Below are 20,439 nucleotides of genomic sequence, written 5' to 3' on the forward strand. Positions count from 1 at the left end.
AGTGCTAAGCACTTTTTAGTTATCTCCCAGGAAGTAGATAGTTTTGTCTCATTCACTGGAATTTAAAGAGTCCGGTTCTTAACTGTGTTGGAGCATTAAAATCCCGTGGAGGGCTTAAGCACAGGTATGAGGGCCCCACCCAAGAGTACATGATTCAGTATGTCTGAAGTGGGGTCTGAGGCCTTGTATTTGTAACAAATTCCCAGGTAATGCTGATGTGGTCTGTGGGTTGGAAACCACGGATTAGGGGAACACTTTAAATTACTATCTTAAAGAATAATCTTCATTTTTCATTGTAAATCCTGGCTCAGACAGGTGAAACGCTGGGGCAGGAGTACAGTGCGGAAGGTCAAGGCATGGGTCACGTGTTACAGACCTTTAAGGGCGGGGCATTGCCTGAAGGGACAAGGAAATCTGCGTGCCTTTAAGAAGAAACGAGGCCACGCCCCCTCTTTGGAACCTCAGGGTACAGTTTTCACAGAAAACAGGAAGTGAGCTCCCCAGTTCACCGGATGCAGTCAGAAATTACGTTACCCACAAGGCAGTGCCTCGAACGTCGGCGGCGGGCGCTGACTCAATGACTGACGGGGGAGGCCGGTGTTCCCTGCTGCAGCTTGGGCGGAGCTTCTGGCGTCGGGTCTTAGGACGTCGTTTGGAAGTGGCCGGTATGTCCTTACTGGCCTTTCTGGCTGGAGCACTGGGCATTGGCCGCTTCTTAGAAAAAGGTCTTCAAGACCGAGCAAAGGACCGCGAGGAGAATGGGGCCCACCTCTACGCTTTTGTATGAGCCGTGACCCCCTCTCGAGCGGGTTGTCAGCCGAGCACTCTCCGAGCTCGTTCCCAGCTTTCGGTCTCCGCAGGTCCCGGAGGCGGCTCCCGGGGCCTTGTGCTCACCCCACACCGCGGACACTCAGGTCCCAGGTGCCCCCGCCCAGGGCTGGCCTGAGGAGTCGGCTGAGCCCGCTGGACCGGCTTTTGTCGCCGCCTCTCGTCGTCCCACTCTGCCCACTGGGCCCCATGGCGGCGCCGGAGCTGGTGAGTGGAGGGTTCCGCAGGCCCATGTGCGCTGGGGTCGCTGTCAGCACAGTTCCACTCGCTATGATATAGGGAATCCTGGGACCTTTCGCCTTTTCCTCTTAATACCGTCGGATCTGGAGGTCCAGTGAGAATGGGGTGTGGGAACGACAGTGCTAATCACTTCCAATCCAGGCTTCTGAATCCGGGCCAGGGGTTCAGGTGTGGAGAGGGGCACCCATTTCTGGCTCTAACCTTGAGCTTGTCGATTGGCCTCCATTCCCTTGGCCTCCATTCCCTCGGGTCAAAAATTGGACTATTAACTATTTTTCTCTTTCGGTTGAGGGAACTGGAGAGGATATGCGTGTGACGTGTGACCTTCAGTGCTCAGCAGGACCCAGAGAGCATCACTCTCGATGTGGTTTCCAGAGAGGGATTCTCCTGGTCCTGCTATTATCTTAGTCTCACACCCAGGTGGAGTCTGACCCTCAGGCCTCCCTGCCTCGGGCCTCAACCCAGCTGAAAGCTGGGAGACTGGGATGAGAGAGCCTCTAGAGCAGAGGTGAGGTGGGAGCAGCGTTTTTGGAATTGCTACTCCTCTAATAGGAGTAGAAGTTCCCTGGACAGACCAGAAGACAAGCCAGTCACTGAATTTATCTTTGCAGATGCCATCTGGGTACTACAAGTGAGGTTGGCTTGCCACTTATGGCAGTGAACCCATTTTCCTAGCACATTTACTTATATTTGAAAAGTGAATCCATTACAGTATTCCTTAATGACAGTGCATAGGAATGTTGTTTCTCAAGGCATGTAAACACATGGACAGGCCTTAAGTTATTCTTCAGCATGCCACCTTGTTTGCGCTCATCATAGCTCAGATCACCTTCAGAACTTCTCTTATTTACCCATTTTTCCTCACCCGACTTGCTCCCTAACTTCATTCCAGCCTTGTTCCACATCCACTCAGAGAGGTCTTCCCCAGTTGCCCCATCTAAAGTCTCCCGTATCATAAAGTCTCCCATAATCTTTGTAGTCATCGCACTCACTTTTGGGGGTTTTTTCGGAGCCCTTAGGGCCATATGACTTTATCTTGATCATTTATTTAGTTTCTTGTCAAGGATCTTTCCTTGACAAGAGTGTGAGTCCTGTTCTCTGCTTTATCCCCAGGCTTAGAAGAGTGCTGGGCCTGTACCAGGTGTTCAGTAAGCAGTTGATGAATGAAAGATTCTGCCGTCTGGGGCTCCCATTATACTTAAATCTAACTCCCCCACCGTGGCTGAACCAGAGGGACCTGGTTTCAAATCTTGCCCCTTCTCATTAGACCTATGACTCTGGGCAGCTTGACTTTGAGTCCCCATTTGCTGAGTGTGAAATGGAGACAGTGATGGTGTTTACCCCATGGGCTGCAGGAGGATTAATGAAATTCATAAATACACACTGAGCACTGACATGTGCTGGGCACTGCAGTGTTTGCTTTATGAACATTTTCACTTAAATTCCCACAATAACATGGTGAAGGTGGTAATGTGGAAATTGAGGCTCAAAGAAATTAGCATCAAAAGGCTGGATTTAAGCCCCAGGAAGTCTAGCTCCAGATCTAGAGACTTTTAGTTGCTTTAACACAGCATCTAAAGCCCTTAGGTGCAGGCAAACAGTGCAGACCAGTGAGGCTCAGCTGCTGCTGTGTTATCATTACTTGAATTACAGTAATGGACTCACAGTCCACACAAGATTACCACTGTTTGTGTCACTCCCCAGTGGATTCCCATATAGGTGGCTTTTCTCTCCTGCACCTTTGTATTCTGTCAAAGGCACCATCTACCTCCCTCCTGAGCCCAGCACAGACCTTGGTTCTCAGGAGATACTCAGTGATTCAGGCCTTGGGTCTCTCTAGACTTTTGCCACTAACCAAGCAGTAGGCTCATACAGGCACCCCACCACTTCTGTTTGACTTTCCAGGCATTGGTATCATTTGAAGATGTGGCTGTAACCTTCACTGGGGAGGAATGGAGACATCTGGACCTGGCCCAGAGGACCTTATACCAGGAGGTGATGCTGGAGACTTGTGGCCTCCTGGTCTCACTGGGTAAGGCCTCACCTGTGTGGTACCCACAGACTCTTTCATTCCACTCTCTCTCTCTAAGCATGGCTGGTTGAGAAGACCTGAGGAACCTGCCTTCCCTTCTCCCTCCAGCCCCAGCATGTTCTTATCTAACCTCCTCTTGCTTGGTTTTCTTGTCTGCATCAAGGATTGTTGTACAACAAACGCAATTCTTCTTAACACTTTTACCCAAGTGTCCAACATAAGCTGACCTCAATCTGACATTCTTATTCCAGATTCCCATGATCTGGAATTCAGCTTGATTGGGTCAAATGTCCTCAGAGCCCAGTTAACAGGACCTGTGGTTAATGGGACGTTCTCCAAGAACATGGTGAATTAGACAGACAGGAAGCTATTTGTCATCAGTGCTACTGGTATCTTTCTAAGCAACACAATCTCAGCTAAAAGACTTCTTTGACCCCTGGTACCTGCACAGTCGTCCCTTATGTCCTAAGGCCTGTGCCTTGCTTCTCTGAGGCTATGGGAGTTAATTTTAGAGAGTACACAGACATATTTTCAAATGGCATTGATGGGCATCTGAGAAGGCTATTTCTTTTTCCCTTCTTTCCTGCCTCTTGACTGTTGTTGAGAGAGTCTGGGCTTAGTGCTGAGTCTTCAGCGTTCACATGGCTGTTGGCTGATTCCCCTTCAGCAGAAAGAACCGTCGCAGGACTCACAGACTTGAGTCGGCAGCATGAGCTTGCTGGGACCATGATTATTTTTGTTTTATCATATTTTTATAGTAACCTTCCACTTAGCCCCAGTGAACTAGTATCTGTAAAGTGCTTAGAATAGAACTGGGAACATAGCAAGTGCCACACATGCATTTGTTATATATAATAAATTAATAAATCCCAAGTGTTCTCCCACCTAAACCTTAAATGTCCACTTTATCCAGAAATGGTTACCTCTGACAGGGCTCTCCCAGCCTTGTGTCCACATAGTCTCTCCCAGGAGGTCAGTCATCAGTGAAGTAAATCCAGTGTTATTTTATGACAATTGTGATTAGTTGTTGAAAGGAGACATCTGGGGGATAGTATTCCAGGTGGAGGGACCAACACGAGCCAAGTCCCTGAGGGGTCAGGGAGCTCAGGTCCAACAGAGGCGAAGGAATATCTGGTTCTCCTTTTCCACGGCCCCATCACTGAGCTTGGTGCCAGGCGTATGGCAGACATCAGTGAACATTTGCTCAGTGACAGCTGGGTGCACTCTGGCTTGCAGTACAGGATTTTCTAATCAGAGTTTCTGTGGTCCTGGTTTCTAAGTCATTGACTTCTCTCCAGAGTCCTCCTGTCCCTTAGCCTTCGAATTTGGCAACATATATTTGGCTGCATGTACCAGAAAACCACCTCATACAGGTTTCACCCTGAAAAAAGTTTATTACTTCACCTAATGAGAAGCCCTGAGGTGGTGCTGGCTCCTGGGTTGGTATCTACCAACCCAGTTGTCTCTGTTTGTCTGCTTTCTCTCCTTGGCCCAGATCATCAGGCCAGCATCCTTGAAGTGGCCACAGGATGATGCAGCAGCAAGTAAGGCAGCAGGTCCCCACATTCAGCCCTGTCTTCCCAACCTGGATTGAAGGCTTTTTCTTAAGAATGGGTAGCAATTTAGGTCATGGCCTACCTCAGATAACTGACTATCAGTTGAGTTAGTCTAGTGTTTTTAGCCATCCTTGGCTAAATCCACCAGAATCACCTGGGGAGCTTTGAAAACAACCAGAGCTCAGTTTTTATGCCCAGAGATTTGGTTTAATTTGTTCTGTGTTTAGAACCAGGCATGTCTAAGTAGTTCTGATGCATGGGAAGGTTGAATCTTATTGATTTAATTAGGGAAAACCTTCTGAAAGGAGTCATCCCCTTTCTGGGGTTTCATGGTGGTGTGTTAAAGGTGTACACTCCAGTATACTTGAGAGTTTTCCTTTTGTCTTTACCTATATACCCATGCCCCATTTATTTCTCCATGCACAGGGCATCCTGTTCCCAAACCAGAGCTGATTCACCTACTGGAGCATGGGCAAGAACTAAGGACAGTGAAGAGAGGCCTCTCCAGAAGCACCTGTACAGGTGGGTGGCATGGCAGCTGGCAGACTACCAGGGAATGACTGTGTCTGAAATTCCATGGGCAGTTTCTTTTTGCAGCCTTCCTGGGGTCTTAGGTGGTCATGGAGCACTTTGAACTGTGTTTCCTCTGTTTTCCCAATCCCATCACACTCTTTGCCTTTACTAGGGTTGAAATGTGGTATACTGGGTAAGAGATGGGCTGTAAACTTGGCCACTTACTAGCCTCATGACCCTGGGGAAGTTGCATGATCTCCCTGTGCCTTTGATATCAACTCAAAGCTGAGTTGGTGCTACCTGCTATAAGAGATAACTCCAAAATCTTGGTGGGTCAGCTGGTTAAGACTGTTTCTCATTTGTGCCATGGTATAATGTGGGTCAGCAGGGGAGCTCTGTACCACATATCTATTCAGGGACCCAGGTGTATTCTATTGTCAGTATGTGGCTGTAAGGTGGCCCTGGCATCATCCAGCTGGCCAAGAGGAACAGGAGAGAAGGGGAGTAGTCATATCCACTTGCATACACAGTCACTTCCATTCACGTTCCATTGACAAGAACTGGGCATTAGGCTACGTGTTTTGTCATAGAAATGTGGTTTAACCTTGTGTCCAAGGACAAAATACCAGGGATATGATGAACATATACTCAGTTTGCTAAACTTAGCCTATATTAGAAAAAGATAGAGTAATAATAGTTTCTGCATCACTGTATTGTTTGGGAATGTAATTAGATAACTTGAAACTGCTTATTAGGACATTGCCTGACCCAAAGTTAGTGGCTTAATAAATTTACCTACTAGTAATATTCATATATTATTACTCATAATGAATAGAGAACAATGATATCTCAAACTTCCTTCCAGATTCAGAAAAGACAGTCCTTTCTTTTTCTGCAGATTACTATCTCCAACTATATTTTGCTCTCCCACTCTTTTCTACCTGCATCCAATCATTTATTTATCTATACATCCCTGCATGCATCCATCCTTCCATTTGTAAATGAGATGTTCAGAAGCAGTCCCTAGCCTTGTCATCTTCCTACCCTCCTGTCTTGTAAAACCTCAAGGGGACATTTGCCTTTGTCAGCTCCACTTCAAGTGTGTGGATAGCACTGACGCAGATTCATGATCTCTCCCCACTAGGGTTCCTTCAGGCTGCTCAGCCAGCCAGTGAGTATCTCTGGCCAGCGCCTCCTCAGCCCTGCTGAGTCTGTCTCAAGCCTTCACCCCTTCCCGCAGTTCTCCACCTTCACTTGAATGTTTCAAAGGCACTTCACACCCATCATGCCTAAAAAGGACCTCATGATCTTGCCCGTTCCTCTCGTCTCCCCATTTCAATTCATGGTCTTGCCATTCACTAAGATGAGAAAGCCAAAACCAAACTTGAACAACCCCTCAACACCTCCATTTTCATCATTCCCAATATCCAGCCATCCCTGAATCTTGATCATATTTCATCATACGTTTCTCCTGAATCCATCGTCTCCACCAATTCCATCAGTTCCAGCACTGTCACCCTAGTCCAGGCTATAATCATCTTTTGCCTGCATGATGCTAACAGATTCCTAACTGGTTCCCCCCATATCTGCTCTGTGCCTCTGATCAGCTTTATGTCTTACATCCACTTCCCCGTCTACTCACACCTTATTCCAAATATCACCACCTCCCTAGCCACTGAGATCTCAGCATATGCCTAGTTCATTTTGAAAATAAAGGCCATTCACTTGTTTTTCTTGCCTTCTAACCCTTACTGATTTATCCCTGTGGGTTCCTTCTCACCTCTCAGAAGAGTTCTCATCCCCAGCCATGGCTAATTCCCCAAGCAGCATCTAGGTCATACCTTCACTTACCTTCTCAGGTGTATTAGTTATCTGTTGCTATATAGCAATATTAAAAATCACTCATTATTTAATATTAAAATATCACTCATGTATTATCTCTCATCTGTGGATCAGAAATCCAGGCACAGCTTAGCTGGGTCCTCTGCAAAGCTGCAATCGTAGGCCGCTTACAACATGTCAGCTTACTTCTTCAAATCAAGTAATGGTGTGAGAGACTCCAGCAAGAGAGATCTTACACATATACTTTATCTCTTACATCTTACATTCTGTCACCTTTGTTATATTCTATTCTTTAGAAGTAAATCAAGGTCCTACTAGGATTCAGGCAGAGGGTATCAAAACTGTGTGAGCACCATGAGGCAGGGATTATGGGGAACCATACATGAGTCTGTCCACTGTATCAGGGAATGTGTGTCTTCATTTATTTCCTACCTCTTGTATATCTCCATCTTCTCTCTACTCAACATAAAAAACGTGGTCAAGTTTCTGACACTTGAGGGAAACATTTTAAAAAATAAATGCTCTTGGCTCTCCAGTGCCCTCCAAAAGTTGTTGACTCTATTTCAGCTGAACTACCAAGCTTCTTCGAGGACTTTTCTCATTCTCAGAAGAGACATCTACACAGACCTACCCTTTACTATTTTCTGTAATTTTTGTACTGAGGGGTAATTTACACATAGTGAATGTACAAATCTTAAAGTTCATCATCATGAAATTTTACATATATATAAGCCAGAGTATCCACCACACAGGATAAGAAATATAGTATTTCCAGCACCTCTCAGGCTTTTTGTACTTCTCTCCTTATTAATATCCCCTTCTACAAAAGTAACCAGTGTTTAGACTCTGTCACCATAGATTAGTTTTGAAGGTTTATAAATGGAACTCCACAGTACACAATATTGCTATCTCTGTCTTCTTTTGATAATCATTATGACTCTGGAATTTACCCATGTGGTTGCATATATTTGGAGTTAGTTTCTTGCTGTGCAATATCTCAATGAATTAAAAGATTATATATACCTGTTTTCCTGTTGATGGATATTTGGCTGTTCTCCATTTTTGGAATATTATGAAGAATGCTGCTATGAATATTCTTGATCATATTTTTTGTTGGCTATAAGCATGCATTTCTGTTGGGAGTATACATACGAGTGGACTGGCTGGATCATGGTGTAGTTACATGATTAGCTTTAAAAGAAGCCATCAATCAGTTTCAAAGTGACTGCACCGTTTCACATTCCCACCGGCCACGTGTAAGAGTCCTCATTGCTTCAGATACTAGTGAGCAGGTTGTATCTGCCCCTTTACTCTTTGAGTAGGGGTATTTCTCAGCACCACAGTACTAAAAATGTTCTTACAGGTTATTGTTGACATTCTGATGGACAAATGCAACAACTGTGATAATGATAGGAGACAGTGGTCTAAAATTTACAGAACACTTGCCATGCACTGTGATGATTGATTTACATTTTCTTACGTAACCTTGTTATGAACTGAATGTCTGTGTCCTCCCAAAATTTGTATGTTGAATCTCTAACACCCCAATGTGATGAAATTAAGATGTGGGGCCTTTGGGAGGTGACTGGGTTTAGATGAGGTCATGAGGATGGAGCATCCATGATGGGATTAGTGTTCTTATATGAAGACAAAGAGACCATGGCCTTTCCTAGGTGTGGTGTGTGGTGCTGGGGGTGGTGGGGAAGAGAAGGAGAGTTCTCTGGTGTCTCTTTTTTTTTTTTTTTTAATTATTTATTTATTTATTTGGCTGTGTTGGGTCTTAGTTGCGGCACGCGGGATCTTCGTTGCCGCGTGCAGGATCATCGTTGCAGCATGCGGGATCTTTAGTTCCGGCACGTGGGAATCTTTTAGTTGTGGCATGCAGAATCTTTAGTTGTGGCGTGCGGGATCTTTAATTACAGCATGAGGGATCTTTAGTTACGACATGAGGGATCTTTCTTTTTTTTTTTTTTTTTTTTTTTTGCAGTACGCGGGCCTCGCACCGCTGCGGCCTCCCCCGCCGCGGAGCACAGGCTCCGGACGCGCAGGCCCAGCGGCCATGGCTCACGGGGCCCAGCCGCTCCGCAGCATGTGGGATCCTCCCAGACCGGAGCACGAACCCGCGTCCCCCGCATCGGCAGGCGGACCCCCAACCACTGCGCCACCAGGGAAGCCCAACATGAGGGATCTTTCGTTGTAGCATGCGAGATCTAGTTCCCTGACTAGGGATCGAACCCGGGCCCCCTGCATTGGGAGTGAGGAGTCTTAACCGCTGGCCCACCAGGGAAGTCCCTTGGTGTATCTTCTTATAAGGATACTAATCCTCTCAGGTCCCTACCCTTATGACCTCATTTAACCTTAATTACTTCTGTAAAGTCCCTATCTCCAAATACACATTGGAGGTTAGGGCTTCAACACATGAATTTTGGTGGAACACAAACATTCAGTCCATACCAAAATTTGTTTTTTGAGTAAATACAGGGCTATTCAGATATTCTGTTTTTTCTTGTATCAGTTTTGGTAATTTGAGTCTTTTAAGGAATTTGTCCACTTCATCTAATTATTCTATCCATTACTTTTTAAGATGGTTTCATCTCAAAATGGTAAATTTTATGTTATGTATATTTTACCACAATTTAAATTTTAGGTATGTATTGTACATATCATTTTTATAATGCCATTAAAACTGACATTCTCGGGCTTCCCTGGTGGCGCAGTGGTTGAGAGTCTGCCTGCCGATGCAGGGGACACGGGTTCGTGCCCCGGTCCGGGAAGATCCCACATGCCGCAGAGCAGCTGGGCCCGTGAGCCATGGCCACTGAGCCTGCGCGTCCAGAGCCTGTGCTCTGCAATGGGAGAGGCCACAACAGTGAGAGGCCCGCGTACCGCAAAAATAAAAAATAAAAAACTGACATTCTCAAAAAAATAAAGATTGTTCATCGTACTTGTGTGTGTATGGTTTGCTTTTTTATTTGAATACTATAAAAAGTATCCATTTATGTTGTTGTATAGGATTTGTACTTTTCATTTAACAGTACATTACTAAGATTCATGATGCATGAAGCTATAGTTTACTCATTTTTTTCTTCTATGGTCGTTTATATGAGTATAACACAATGTATTCATCCATTTTCATGGGAATTTTCTTGTTTCTAATTTTTTGTACCCACAGACAATACAGCCATGAAAATTCACATGCATGTGTTCTCACAAACGTGTAGGAATTTCTCTTAGAAATATTCCTAGGACTAGAATTTGGGGATTATAAGTTAAGCAAAAGGGGAACTTTACTAGATGATGCCCTGTTGTTTTCTAAAATGGTTATTTATACCCACTTACACTTCATCTGCCTTGTATGAACAATTCCATGGATCCATACCCTCTCTAACACTTGATAAGTTTTTTCAATCAGGTGAATATAAAATGGTCTCTCACTGTAGTCTTAATTTGCCCTTCCCTCATATCTAAGAAATTTGAGTTATCTATTCATATGTTGATTGGCCAATATACATCTGTGAAATATCAGTTCATAATACGTTCAGTTTTCATTTTGGGTGTGGAGTGTTGAAGTCCCCAGCTGTAATTGTAGTTTTGTCTATTTCTCCTTTCAACACAGTTTTTGGTTTGTATATTTTGAGGCTCTTATATTTGGTACATACAGATTTAGGATTGTTATGTCTTCCTGGTGGATTAATCTTTTTATCATTATATAATGTCCCTCTTTGTCCCATTTTCTTTGCTCTGTAGTCTGTTAATATAGTCCTGATGTTAATATAGCCATCTTTCTTTGTTTACCTTTTTAAAAATTATATTTAGTTTAGTCAGATTGATTAGTCTTTTATAAAGAATGCTTCTGTATGTTTATGAAATCTTTTCCCTAAGATCTAAAAGATAGTCATTTTCACTATTTGTTAAAAGTTTTTAATCTTTAGCTTCTAACAGTTAAGTCTTAATCAGTCTGGAATTAATTTTTTGTTTTGTACAAGATAGAAATACAATTTCATTTTCTTCCATTGTGGCAAATAATTTTTCTACATTCATTTATTGAATACAGTCAAGCCCCCTACATATGACCAAGTTCTGTTCCAAGAGCACGTTCATAAGTCCAATTTGTTTGTAAGTCCGACAAAGGTAGCCTAGGTACCCAACTAACACAATTAGCTATATAGCACTGTACTGTAATAGGTTTACAAGACTTCTCACACAAATAATACATAAAAAACAAACACAAAAAACAAAACATTTTTAATCTTACAGTACAGTACTTTGAAAAGTACAGTAGTATAGTACAACAGCTGGTATACAGGAGCTGGCATAGAGTGAACTGGCAAGAAGTGTTACTGACTGGAGGAGGTGGGAGATGGTAGAGCTGAAGGATCATCAGCAATAGGAGAAGGGCAGGCTGCAATTTCACTCACACCTGATGTTGATGGCACAGGTTCTGGTTCCGTGTTGGATTCAATTCTGTCTACCCTCTTGAAAAAAATGATCCAATGATGTCTGGATAGTAGCTATTTTTTTCTTGTCATAGATGACACGGTAGCACTGGATTGCATTCTGAATGGCTGCTGCAACTTTTGTGTACTGTTTACATTTGGGTCCTGTGCCTCAAAGACTAACAGTGCCTCCTCAAATAAAGAAAATTCCCTTGCCATTTCCTGCGTCATGAATCTCTTTGGTTCTTCAGTTACTTCTTCTTCCTGTTGTCTCTCTTCATTCTTTCTCTGAGCCTCCAATTCCATCCAGTCATTAGTAAGCTCCTTGTTCGCATCTTTGAAAGTTCACAACTTGAAGGTTCGTATGTAGGGGACTTCCTGTATTCCTTCCTTTTTCCACTGGCGTCTCTGCTGCTTTTGTCTTATATCAAAGTTCCATATATACATTTCTGAGCTCCCAATTCTGTTTTTTCCTTTGACAATTTGACAGCTTATCTTATGTCTATGCTACATCACACTGCCTTGATGTATATGATTTCATCATAATCCTAATTCCTCAAAGGGCAAGTCCCGTTGCTTTATTCTTCTTCAGAGATATTCTGGTCTCTCTGTTATTTTATATAAATTCCACAATCAGCTTGCCAATAACCATGAAAAACCCTACTGGGATTTATCTGAAGTTGTATTAAATTTATAGATGAATTTGAGGGAAATTGGCAACTTTATATTATTAATCTCTTTTCATTTAAATCTTCATTAATGTGATATGTTTCCTGGTTTACTTCATCTAAATGTTATCTATTTTGAGTTTGTTCACCTAGTCTTTACTAGATATAATAGACTCAATATTTGCACCCAGTTGCTTATCACTGCCCCTGCCCCAACTTTCACACTCCAGAATCCTAAGATTTTGTTTTTCCTCTTTCCCTGCCTCCCTCTCCACCATCCTGTCATCCTCTTCTCTTTGCCTGGCATTCAACATTCTCTCAAAACCCCGAACCTTTGTACTTTCAGTCATCTGCTACAATTTTCCTCCTAATCCCTCTGTCAGGTAATTCCTACTCATCTTTAGAAGTAAGCTCATGTAGCACCTTGTCCAGGTAGCCTCCACTGACCTCTTTCTGTCTTCCATCTGGGCCAAGTTAGGTCCACCTTCCCTGTGCTGTCATAGCACTATGAGATGTTGGAACACAGTCATTATCATTACTCTGTCCACCGTACCCCATTCTGGAGAGTGAGGAGGAGTCTCCACTCCAGATTTTCTATTCTGCACCAGATTTTCCTCCTGGGTTACCTTTTAAAGATGTCAAGAGTCCAAGGATCAGTAAAGAAAGAAATTTTAAACCTGGGTTTAAAAGATGTAAAAATGCCATAGACAGTAGAGGCTTTATTTTCACCTTCATTCTTCCACTAAAGTGTTAATTTATTTTGTTCTGTGTTGACATCACTAATAGGCACCTTTCTTATATTGGATTTCCTTCAGGTGAAAAAGCAAAACCTGAGATCACAGAGCTTACTGCTTCTCACCTGGTCCTCACTGAGGGAGCCCCTTTTGAGGAACGAGTGACACATGGAGCCTCAAGGCATTCCAGGCTGGAGCAAGCAAGGGATCAGGAAAAACTGTCAGAAATGCAGGAAGGGAACTTGAGGCCAGGAACAGACATCCACAAGGAGACATGCCCTAGGAAGTTGAGCCATAAACATGATGACTTTGAGACAGATGATAGTCTTTATTTAAGGGTTTTACAGGAGCGAGTCACTACACGAGATGCCCTGCATGAACGTGATTCCCAAGAACCAGGAGGAGACCCTGTTACTGATGCAAGGAATAATCTCTACAGATGCAAGGAATGTGGAAAAGGTTTTAGCAAGAATTGGGCCCTTGTTCGGCATCAACAGATTCACACTGGAGTGAAGCCTTATGAATGCAGTGAATGTGGGAAAGCCTGTCGTTATATGGCAGACTTCATTCGACATATGAGGTTTCATACTGGGGAAAAGCCATACAAGTGTATTGAGTGTGGGAAGGCCTTCAAACGCAGGTCTCACCTCACAGAGCACCAGCGTATTCACACTGGAGACAAGCCCTATGAGTGCAAAGAATGTGGTAAAGCTTTCACCCACCGCTCCTCTTTCATCCAGCATAATATGACTCACACTAGAGAAAAGCCCTTTTTGTGCAAAGAATGTGGGAAAGCTTTTTACTACAGCTCTTCCTTTGCTCAACACATGAGGATTCACACTGGAAAGAAACTTTACAAGTGCAGTGAATGTGGAAAGGCCTTTACTCACCGCTCCACTTTTATCCAGCATAATATGACCCACACAGGAGAAAAACCCTTTTTGTGCAAAGAATGTGGAAAAGCTTTCTGCCTGAACTCATCCTTCACTCAACACGTGAGGATTCACACTGGAGAGAAACCCTATGAGTGCAGCGAATGTGGAAGGGCCTTTACTCACCGCTCCACTTTCATTCGGCATAAGAGGACCCATACTGGAGAGAAGCCCTTTGAGTGCAAAGAATGTGGGAAAGCCTTTTGTGACAGCTCTTCCTTAATTCAACACATGAGGATTCACACTGGTGAGAGGCCCTATGAGTGCAGTGAATGTGGAAAGGCCTTTACACACCATTCTGTTTTTATCCGACATAATAGGACCCATAGTGGAGAAAAACCCTTGGAATGTAAAGAGTGTGCAAAAGCATTTTACTATAGCTCTTCCTTTACTCGCCACATGAGGATTCACACTGGAGAAAAGCCTTATGTATGCAGAGAATGTGGAAAGGCCTTTACCCAACCTGCAAATTTTGTTCGGCATAATAGGATCCACACTGGAGAAAAACCCTATGAGTGCAAAGAATGTGAAAAGGCCTTTTGTGACAACTTTGCCTTAACACATGAGAACTCACACTGGAGAGAAACCCTTTGAATGTGGTGAATGTGGGAAGGCCTTCAGCCATAGTTCATCCTTCATTCACCATCGAAAGATTCACACCAGAGTTTAAAAGATGTAACAAGGCCTTTTGCAAATGTGTTCACTTCAGTCAATTTTAGTGAACTCATACTGGTGAAATACCTTTCCTTTTGAGTATAACTATTCAGGGAAGTCTTTTGGCCAGAGAAATATCTTACTCAGTATCTGAAGAAAAACATCATAATTTTCATCTCTGTGAAAGCTTTCTGTGGCAGGTCATCTAGAAATTGACCCAGCCTGCAGCTCTACACTACACCTGAGAATCATCCACGAGAGAGACTCAGTGGTTGTCATGCATTTGAGGAAAATGTCAGCAACAGTTCTTCCTACGTTTATACAATAAATCCATCTCAAGAGTATTTTAAAAGAACAAAGAGATGTAGAAGAAAGGAAAGAGAAATGCATGTGTGGCTGCTTTCTGATTTCCCTGCCAGGCTATGACAATTTGTCAATTGTGTGTGTGCACATGCAGAGGGGATGAAGAGGGAGAGATCAAAAGGCCTCATCACCTTTATGTGTTTTCTTATATATCCATAGTCAGGAGAATTGACCATTGGGGCAGCTCTGCTAACATTTATTAAAAGTTCTTTGTTACAAAACACTGTCATGTCTACCCTTGAATATAAGGCCTGAGTCATGAAATACATATGCATACACACCTACATATGCAGTCAGTTCTTCTAATTCATGGTAGTTATATTCTATAAATTCACCACAAACACTGAACTAGTGAATACTGAACCATTGCTCCTAGTGGCAATACAGGTTTAAGTTCCTGTGAGCCTCTGTTCACATTTTCATCAACCAATCAGTACATACTCTTTTTATTTATTTATTTTTTAATTTTTTTTTTTTGGCTGCATTGGGTCTCCATTGCTGTGCATGGGCTTTCTCTAGTTGTGGCAAGCGGGGACTACTCTTTGTTGCAGTGCATGGCCTTCTCAATGTGGTGGCTTCTATTGTGGAGCACGGGCTCTAGGCATGCAGGCTTCAGTAGTTGTGGCATGCGGGCTCAGTAGTTGTGGCATACAGGCTTAGTTGCTCTGCGGCATGTGGGATCTTCCCGGAGCAGGGATTGAACCCATGTCCCCTGCATTGGCAGCGGATTCTTAACCACTGCGCCACCAGGGAAGTCCCAATACATAATCTTTTATGGAATTTTTTTCTGTTTTTAAAGACACCTTATTTAATAAATGTTTCTTATGTTACATCCAATATTTCCTTATAATAAAAAATATTTTAATTATATCATTTTTGTGTATTGTTACTGTACTGCTTTAACTTTTTCACTCAGTCATACATACAAACAATACACATATGCAGTACTCATATAAAATAAACATGTAAACACTATACAGTACACTGCTCTACAGTACAGTCATGCAAAGAAAGTCCTAGAAACAATTAAAAATTAACCAAAATTAAAAACATTAACTAAAACTCTGATTTTGATAGAACTGCAGGATGTGTGATGGGGCAGTGCCCTGAGTGGATTAATCTCCTGACCTTGGCCTGACCCAGGAAAACCAAAGGAGAGGTTGTTGCCTTGTTTTGCCATCTCTTCCAGGTCTTTGTTGGTGGGTTCCACTTCCTTCTCTGCCAGAATTTCTTCCATGTCTTCCGTCATGTCATTGAAGCCTTTTTTACTTATATGCCATGTGATATGCATTATGTGTTTGACACTGTCCTTTATATTTTCTGTAACACCTTCAAAGCCTTTGAAATTTTTCAGGCAGTCTGGCGAAGCATTTTCCTAACAGTTAATGATAGTAGTCTGCTTGTTATTGTCCCAGGCTGTGCCAACACAATAATAGTGCATATGGTGACAGACATCCAGTAGTCCATCATGGTGGTTTCTTTTATTTATTTATTTAGGCCACACCATGCACCACTTGGGATCTTAGTTCCCTGACCAGGGATTGAGCCCGCACCCCCTGCAGTGGAAACACAGTCTTAACCACTGGACTTCCAGGGACGTCCCATGGTGGTTTCTTTGTTGGTGTTGAGAACTTTGCTAAAAAGCTCCCTCATGTTGTGCTTTTATTATGTCCTGATTGAGAGGTTGGATAACATGTATTTAGGGGTATGAAAAGATCGTTTAGGTTGGAGTGGGTATTTTCAATGCTGTCTTGTACAGTTTTGTTTTTTTTTTAGTTGGTCTTCATCTCATGAATCCACAGCTTTTGCCACTTTTCCATCTTTTTCTTAGATTCATTACACTACTATAGATGTTACTTTTGTTGCAGGAAGGGGGATCCCTTCCAGGGCCCGAGAGTGGGCTCTTGTCTAACACTTGGAAATGCATTGTCTGAGGAGACACACATGCTGACAAAGCAAGAGACTTTATTGGGAAGGGGTTCCCCGTGTGGAGAGCAACAGGGTAAGGGAAACCAGGAGAACTGCTCTGCCACGTGACTTGCAATCTCGGGTTTTACGGAAATGGGGTTAGTTTCTGGGTTGTCTCTGGCCAGTCATTCTGATTCAGGGTCCTTCCTGTTGGCACATGCATTGCTCAGCCAAGATGGATTCCAGTGAGAAGGATTCTGGGAGGTTGGAAGGACATATGGACTGGTGTCTCCTTTCTCCTTTTGACCTTTCCCGAATTCTTCCAGTTGGTGGTATTCCGGTGGTATTCCGCATTCCTTACCAGGACCTCCTGTTGTAACTCATACAAGTGGCTACTATCTTGCCTGGCCAGGGCAGTCAGTTTCAGTCAGAGTTTCCCCTGACACTTTTAACATTTCTGGAGTGGCCACATGTAGAGACTGGTGAATTTCCTCTTCCTAGTTTTGGATGTGCCGTATTGTTGATTCATTAACATTGAACTCACAGCCAATAGCTGCGTAAGTCATGACTGAATGAAGCTTATCTAACACGTGTATTTTCTCTATCATAGCCTTCTTGCACTACAAACACTAGACAGCACTTCAACACTGTGAGTGGGGGCCAGTTTCAACAGCAAAATCACCCAAAAAGCACAAAAATTCAAAAAAGTGTGGCACTAAAGAGATTGCGAAAAGGACACTTTATAATATGAAAGCTGACACCAGAAGGCAGAGTGACACCGTGTTTGACCTTAGCTGGTAACATGCATGATGGGCAACTTCAAATTTTTTATCACTCTGCACATGTCTGCAAATGACTGCAAAAATGCTATGAGTATTGATTTGGGAGTTACAAATAAAGTTCAGTGAATAGGTGAATTCGCAAATAATGAGGATTGCTTATTAAAGATCACTGATGAATTTTGTTATATTTGTTTTTTTTTTCTCTTGGCTTCATTTGGAATAGTTTCTACTGCTACATCTTCCAGTTTCCTAATCTTTTCTTCTATGTGCACTCTCCCCTTCATCGCATCCAGTATATTTCATATCATAATTTATAGTTTTTATCTCTTTTAGTTGGATTAGGGTCTTCCTTATGTCTTTCATGTCTCTACTTCACATATTCATTCTTCTAGCTTCTTGGACATATGGAATAAATTTTTCTGTTTTAATGTCTTCTACTTTTACTATCTGTCATTCTGCACCTGTTTTTTTTAATTGAAATATAGTTGATTTACAATGTTAATTTCTGCTGTTCAGCAAAGTGATTCAGTAATACATATATATATCCTTCATATTCTTTTCCATTATGTTTTATCACAGGATGTGAATATAGTTCCCTGTGCTATACAGTAGGACCTTGCTGTTTATCCATCCTATATATACTACTTTGCATCTGCTAATCCCAAACTCCCAATCCTTCCCTCCTCCACGCCCCCCTTTCCCTTGGCACCCACAAATCTGTTCTCTATGTGACTCTGTTTCTGTTTTGTAGGTATGTTCATTTGTGTTGTATTTTAGATGCCACATATAAGTGGTATCATATGATATTTGTCTTTGACTTACTTCGCTTAGTATGATAATCTCTAGGTTCATCCATGTTGCTGCAAATGGCATTATTTCATTCTTTTTTATGGCTAAGTAATATTCCATTGTGTGTGTGTGTGTGTGTGTATACCACATCTTTATCCATTCATCAGTTGATGGACATTTAGGTTGTTTCCATGTCTTGGCTATCGTATATAGTTCTGCTATGAACATAGGGGTGCATGCATCTTTTCAAATTATAGTTTTGTCTGGCAATATGCCCAGGATTGGGATTGCTGTATCATATGGTAGCTCTATTTTTAGTTTTTTGAGGAACCTCCATACTGTTTTCCATAGTGGCTGCACCAATTTATATTCCCACCAACAGTGTAAGATTGTTCCCTTTTCTCCACACCCTCTCCAGCATTTATTATTTGTAGACTTTTTAATGAAGGCCATTCTGACCAGTGTGAGGTGGTACCTCGTACTTTTGATTTGCATTTCTCTAATAGTGATGATGAGCATGTTTTCATGTTGTGCCTGTTTTAAGTGATTGATTTTTCTTCTCATTTTGGGTTATATTTTCCTGCTCCTGTGTATCACTGTTTATTTTTGATTGGATGTCAGACATTGTGATTTGGGAATATTTTTGTATTTTTGTAAATGTTCTAGTAGGGAGACTGGCATTCTTGCAAAAAAAATTACATAAACAAATGTAAACTGACAACTCCAACAATGCTTGTGAAAGATGGAGTCCTCAGAAGGACCATCAAGACCTCTCTCAATTCTCTGCATTTAGACACCTGTGGGTCTGCCCTCATATATGTCTCCTAGGGGTTCAAGTGATCACTGTGATCAACTTTTATGTTTTAATAAAATGAAACCTTATTAAGGCTACACTATTTGTACAGTTACAAATAGTAATCTATCCATGTTTCTTCTATTTGCATTGGTCTGATATATGGAAGCATAACTGGATTGCTTGTAGGACCAAGCCCCTCAGTTCTGTCTTTAACCAGGTACTACCTGGGAGTCTACATGGGGCCTAGAGGTGTAGGTTAAGGCTCCCCAAAGGGTTTTTTTTTAAAAAAAAATATGAATCAGTTCCCACCATGGAGAATCTGTGCAGTTTTACACTGTCTCTGAGCCTGGGCTTCTTTGCAGAAACTGGAAGACCTTGTAGTAGAAGCTGGGTGCCTGCAACAGTAACTCCTGGAGGTGGGATCCACTCTTCAGTGTACCATAGCCATGCCCAGCACTTGTTCCCTTATTGACCCAGTCTGTCCCTGGTGCATGAGGAAGGTGCCCCCTTTGTTTCCAGGTTCCCCTTTGTTCTTAGGATGAAATCCAGACCTCTGTTATGTCAGGAAAGATACCTTATGCTCCAATCCCTCCCTGCTCTGTTTTGATGAATATACTCCCAGCCACCCGAAACTACCTCTACTCAACAAACCTTCTTTCTCTCCCTAAAGCCCAGTCTATCCAGTTAATCAGATGTTCAGATGTTCCTCTCTGCCAGGAACAGTCTCCTGAGAACTCACTTTTCTCCCAGGTTTCCAGGTGATGCTGATGTTGTTGGTCCAGGGGCCACATGTTGTAAACTACTGATTCATTCAATTATTTAAAAATTCACATATTATCCTAACATTTCCTGTGTCCTTGTCTTGGGCCTTATTTTTACTGCCTCAATTCTCACATGATTTACAACTAGGAAATGGGTTGTTATCTTCCATATCAATTACAAAATTTAAATCATTATATAATATAGCAAACTAAGGTCATCAACAAATGGTTGCAGACTTGGTTGTTTTCTCACATAAATACTAATTTTTTTTTTCCTTTTTAAGACTTTATTTTATTTTATTTTTATTTATTTATTTTTTAACATCTTTATTGGGGTATAATTACTTTACAATGGTGTGTTAGTTTCTGCTTTACAACAAAGTGAATCAGTCATACATAAACACATGTTCCCATATGTCTTCCCTCTTGCGTCTCCCTCCCTCCCACCCCTCCTATCCCACCCCTCCAGGCTGTCACAAAGCACCGAGCCAAAATACTAATTATTAATGAGTAATCCTGTATGAGACTATTATTCTTACAAAATAGTTTTAAAGGAGAAATAAAACTATAAACAATTAAGCAATGTCATTACATATTGGAACCTG

The 20,439-nt window shown here is 42.4% G+C and overlaps 1 protein-coding gene across 1 annotated transcript; it reads left to right on the forward strand.

The window, feature by feature from the left end:
• Positions 1 to 525: 525 nt before the first annotated feature.
• On the forward strand, positions 526 to 19,916 carry ZNF599 (zinc finger protein 599). The gene is given in 5 exon segments (XM_067720940.1): positions 526 to 1,035; positions 2,974 to 3,100; positions 5,083 to 5,178; positions 12,931 to 14,339; positions 14,341 to 19,916. Coding segments are annotated over 5 exon segments (1,995 nt in total). The 5' UTR covers positions 526 to 783; the 3' UTR covers positions 14,452 to 19,916.
• Positions 19,917 to 20,439: the final 523 nt, after the last annotated feature.

Source organism: Pseudorca crassidens, chromosome 20 (assembly GCF_039906515.1).
Source record: "Pseudorca crassidens isolate mPseCra1 chromosome 20, mPseCra1.hap1, whole genome shotgun sequence".
NCBI classification, from domain to species: Eukaryota; Metazoa; Chordata; class Mammalia; order Artiodactyla; family Delphinidae; genus Pseudorca; species Pseudorca crassidens.